General features: G+C 29.3%; 1 protein-coding gene across 1 annotated transcript; it reads left to right on the top strand.

The window, feature by feature from the left end:
• The first annotated feature begins 4,048 nt into the window (after positions 1-4,048).
• uts2d (urotensin 2 domain containing) lies at positions 4,049-5,399 on the top strand. Its single transcript, XM_073843808.1, has 5 exons — positions 4,049-4,658; positions 4,741-4,845; positions 4,949-4,986; positions 5,063-5,156; positions 5,236-5,399. The coding sequence occupies exons 1-5, from the start codon at positions 4,562-4,564 to the stop codon at positions 5,259-5,261; spliced, it is 360 nt and encodes a 119-aa protein (XP_073699909.1). The 5' UTR covers positions 4,049-4,561; the 3' UTR covers positions 5,262-5,399.

The following is a 5,399-nucleotide window of genomic DNA, read 5'->3' on the forward strand; positions in this document are numbered from 1 at the left end:
TCTGAATTTCAGTTTCAGGCCAATAACTCAACCTGAACCTCAGATACTATCACAAAGTGGATTTGGGGCAGAAATGACAGGGTCTGCATTAAATAAGGTTAAAACTAGTGGTTGGAAATCCTGCAGAGCTAGCTTTTTTCAACAATAACACGACCAGCCATCAACAGCTTGTGTTGCACCACAGTCATCTTCAGTATGCAGAGGATTTTCATGATTTCATCTCACAACCCATGTGCCAGCATTCACACTGCTAACTAACCACACACACACACACACACAGCAACTATTTCATGATATTTGAGGTAAAACAGGCCCGAATTGATTCGCTTTCTCTTTCTATATCAGATATATTAATAGAGGCGTTTTTCAGTAACGTTAGAGCGAATTCAACGGCTGTGTTTGACTTTTCCCTTCAGTAAATATTTCCGTACGTGGTATGAAAGGCAACCAATTTGTTGACAGTCAAAATAGCATTTTACCTTTACAACCCACCACAATGTAATCATATTTAAGCTTTTTTTGGTTGTTTTGAATCACCTGAGCGGCCATCGTTTTAACGCAGTAACGTTAACACACACACACACACACACACACACACACACACACACACACACACACACACACACACAATGAATGCCTCAAAATGCAGGCGCACCATCATCTTCTTCTTCTTCTTCTTCACTCACCCTCTTTTACACCAGGCAGGTTGTTCTGATCAATACTAAAATCAGCCATGTCGTCGGCGCTTAATATTTCTCGGGGGTTTCTGAAGGTTATTGTTTGACAGACTGATGGCGGTTTCCGTCAGATAAATAAATCCCGATCGATGTCTTCGCTAATGTGTCCCTCTGATTGGTTTCTGTCGCCAGCCGAGGTTTCTGTCCGTCCCTCCCTCTGTACCCTCAGCAGATGAATATTGTGAGCTCACACACACAGACGCACACATACACAAAACACGAAGGAAAAGCTGAGCTACGGTTTGCTACGGATGGCAGGGCGGGACAAGCCACGCACGCACGCGCTCACATTCTGGCACGCAGGGAAGCGCGCACACGCGAGCAAACACACCCACTGAACCTGCGCAGTCCTCGAATTCCTTTGAGTTGACATCTGTCAGAAGTACCTGAACGTTGTGTACATATTTAAAAACCCGGTTATGGTCGGTATTTTATTTTTTAAGGTCACTATAAACACTCTTAAGATTAGCCTATTCGTTTCTTTATAACTCTTTTGGTTTTGGAAAATGCAGGTCAGTCTCTGCGATTTCAAAGTAGCCTATTAAAATTATGCATAGCAAGAGCTGGGTAGTAAATTTTTACATGTAATCTGCTGTAATCAGATTACAATTACATTACATTTAAAAAAACTCATAATCAGACTACCGGTAGTTACTTTTTTATTTACATGATTACATAATATTCACACAATGGCAATAAACTAGCAGTGAACATAAAATATTAATTTTTATTAGTAAGTGTTTTATTTTGATTGATGTTATTTGACGTTATTATTGATTTTGTTATGTTTAATGCACCTCATGTTGTTAATAACAATGAACGGAATATATTTTCGTAGACTGTATTTTTTTATATCAATGTGCTACAGGATTATCCTATTGAAAGCAACGTGATAAACGAGTTTGGTCAAAAGTAATGTAAAAGTGTTTAATGTAATGGATTACGTTACTAATTACATTTTTTGTCATGTAATTTGGAATTAGTAACGGATTACAATCCACCCAGCTTTATGTATAACTATAATATAAATGTAAATTACATTTCTAACTACAATGTAAATATGTTACTATAAAAAATTATTAAATATTACAAATATTATATATATATATATATATATATATATATATATATATATATATATAGCCAAGAGCGTATATTAGTTGATGAATTATGTACTATTATTATTATTATTAGCAGCAGTAGTAGTAGTAGTAGTATAACATTAATGCTATGTGAATTGCAAAAAGGAATAAAAACTAAAATAACCCCTAAAAAATAAAAACTCATATAACATTTGATAAATGATGATTATCAAATGTATTTCAATTATTTTAATTAATTAATTATTTTTTCCAATTAGAGATTCTACCGAATGGAAAATATTTTGCTTCTGAAGTTTTCCTTAAATATAATAATAATAACAATAACAATAATAAATAATAAATATTATTATTATCATCATTATTAATTATCATTATTATTAATTATTATTAATTTACCAATTTATTTATTTATTAATTAATAATAATTATTATTTTTATATATATGTGATAATATTATTATTATTATTTATACTATTAAAATATTTTACTTCTAAAGTTTTCCTTAAAATGTATTATTTATTTATTTATGCATTTAGAGTTTCTACCAAATGGAAAATATTTTACATCTAAATTTATCATTTAAAAATATTATTTATTTATGCATTTAGAGTTTTTATGAAATGGAAAATATTTTACATCTAAATTTATCATTTAAAAAATATTATTTATTTATGCATTTAGAGTTTTTATGAAATGGAAAATATTTTACATCTAAATTTATCATTTAAAAAATATTATTTATTTATGCATTTAGAGTTTCTACAGAAAATAGAATAGAAAATGTTTTTCTTTAAAATTATTATTACTATGACATTAATGTTATTTGAATTGTAAAAAGGATTAAAAGCTAAAATAACCCATAAAAATAAAATAAAAACTCTGATAAAATCTGATAAATGATAATTATAAAATGTATTTCAATAATTTTTTATTTATTTATTTTGCAATTACAGATTCTATTGAATGGAAAATATTTTACTTCTAAAGTTTTCCTTAAAAATAATAATAAATATTATTATTATTAATTTGTATTTATTTATAATTATTATATTATTATGTATGTAATAGTATTATTATTATTATTATTAATTTATTTTTTCAATGAGAGATTCTATCGAATGGAAAATATTTCCTCTAAAAATGTTTATTATTATTATTAATTATTATTTTTATGTATGTATGGATTTATGTATGTATGTATGTATTATTATTATTATTGTTATTATTATTATTCATTTATTTATTTTTGCAATTATAAATTCTATCGAGTGGAAAATATTTTACTTCTATAATTTTCCTTACAAATTATTATTATTATTATTATTATTATTATTATTATTATTATTATTATTATTGCAATTAGAGTTTCTATGGAACGGAAAATATTTTACCTCTAAAGTTTTCATTTAAAAATATTTATTTATTATTATTATTATTATTATTGTTGTTATTATTATGGCAATTAGAGTTTCTATGGAACGGAAAATATTTTACCTCTAAAGTTTTCATTTAAAAATATTTATTTATTATTATTATTATTGTTGTTGTTATTATTATGGCAATTAGAGTTTCTATGGAATGGAAAATATTTTACCTCTAAAATTTTCATTTAAAAATATTTATTTATTATTATTATTATTATTTTGGCAATTAGAGTTTGGAAAATATTTTACTTTCATTAAAATATTTATTTATTTATTTATGCAACTGGAGTTTCTATCGAATGAAAATGATTTTACTTCTAAAGTTTTCCTTAAAAAATCAGTGCTATAACAACAAAATGTTTGATGGTAGTGCAATATTTGATGAAATATTCTTTATTTTTATTTGTAAGAAATTTTATTAGCATATTTAAGAAACGTTATTATTGTTATTATTACGTCAAGAACGTAATGATTAGAAAAAAAAAGTAAAAAATAATATAACAAATAGAAAATAAAATAAACCTAAATATAAACTAAACTTAAATCTTGTTTGAACACAATAATACATAATTCATTCATTTTGTAATTCATTTTTCAGATTTGAATGCAGTTTTCTATCAGATGGACAATGCCTTGTACCTTACTTCCAAACTTTAAATAACAAAAGAAAATCATTTTTATGTTAAATATGCAGTAGAGTATCTCAGTACAATAATTGAATAATAATTTGAAAAATGATCATTATTTTAAAGAAATATTTAATTGTAGTTATGTTGGAATTATATCACTGATGTTACAAAATAAAAAATATCTATAATAGAGAAAAAACTCACCAAAAATATTTTTAATTATGAAAATGGATCTCAACCCACCTGGAGTTTCTACCAGATGAAAAAGCCACCAGAATGACATTATACCATACACCCATCATCATACCGTTTCTTGTTATTCCAGTCACTGACTCACATAAACTCTTAGTTAAATTAAAACAAGAATGCCAAGAACATTTTACCATCCACAGATGAATGATACCCAGTGGCGCCGGTGATTTACTCTTGTCCTAACATACACCGCCGCTGATTGATTGCCCGTCGTTGGCCCTGAGACCACGTCAGAACATCAGTCCCAGCTGTCACGGACCCTATTTTAGATACAGAGCGTACACCGTCACACTTTTGATTTACAGCGATGACACATCCTCGCGTCTGATTAAAAGTATCCCACCTGATGAGCCTCCCGCAGAAGAGCCTTCAGTCGGGCAGGAGCAAATACGCACCGAGATCATTCCCTCAGTGCCATGGACAGACCATCCTCAGGAAGTCTTCTCCCACGACTTGCTTTTTTACTTCTGATCGGTGCTCTCAACGTTCATACAAGAAGCCTTGCAAGTCCAGGTGAGTGCAAACCTCTAATTTGATGTATACATTGTATCTTAAATAGCCAATTGTGAGCTGAAATGGATGTTTTCATTTTTAGTCAACCAGGTTTTCCACTCAAAGGATGATTCAGACATCCAGAACCAGATTTTGGCATTTCTGCTACGGAAAAACATCATGCCTGTTCAGGAAAAAGATGTAATAGGTGAATATATGCGCTGTCTTATGTATATGCACAAATAAATGAATTTTCAAAGCATTTTATAATCCACAAACCTGCACTTGGTAATGTTCTTCCTCAATCGTAGGATTCGAGCTGGCCAGAAAAATTGCAGAGCTGCAGGAGGTATGTTTAATTTGAGTCATTTCTACTTTCATTAAATATATTATTACGAAAGCTAATTTTCGGCTTGATGTTTCAGCTTGCTGCTCTTCAAGAGGAGCTAAATACGGAAAGGAAGTTGGTGTCAAACGCAATAGAAAAAGAAAGGTCGATGACCAGCAAAAGAGATGATGGTGAGTGTACTTTATGAACAGATATAATGTCTTTCAATTGCATATATACAGATGTAAATGTTTTCTGTTTTACTTTTAGCCTGTTTCTGGAAATACTGTGTTTGAGGATCTTAAAGTGAAGAGCGAGGAGCGAGGAAATCTGCTAAATTTGTCTAATGCCTTAAGATGTATCAAACAAGCTGAACTTTTTCAGAGATGGAAGTATATGTATTCATAATGTGTCATGATAATCATGATCGATAT

Source organism: Garra rufa, chromosome 7 (assembly GCF_049309525.1).
Source record: "Garra rufa chromosome 7, GarRuf1.0, whole genome shotgun sequence".
NCBI classification, from domain to species: Eukaryota; Metazoa; Chordata; class Actinopteri; order Cypriniformes; family Cyprinidae; genus Garra; species Garra rufa.

Bases quoted from the DNA above. Each gene is read 5' to 3' on its own strand.
- uts2d (XM_073843808.1), top strand. From the start codon at position 4,562: ATGGACAGACCATCCTCAGGAAGTCTTCTCCCACGACTTGCTTTTTTA. The intron at 4,659-4,740 runs GTGAGTGCAAAC...TTTCATTTTTAG, and splicing joins AAGAAGCCTTGCAAGTCCAG to TCAACCAGGTTTTCCACTCA. The intron at 5,157-5,235 runs GTGAGTGTACTT...TTTTACTTTTAG, and splicing joins GACCAGCAAAAGAGATGATG to CCTGTTTCTGGAAATACTGT.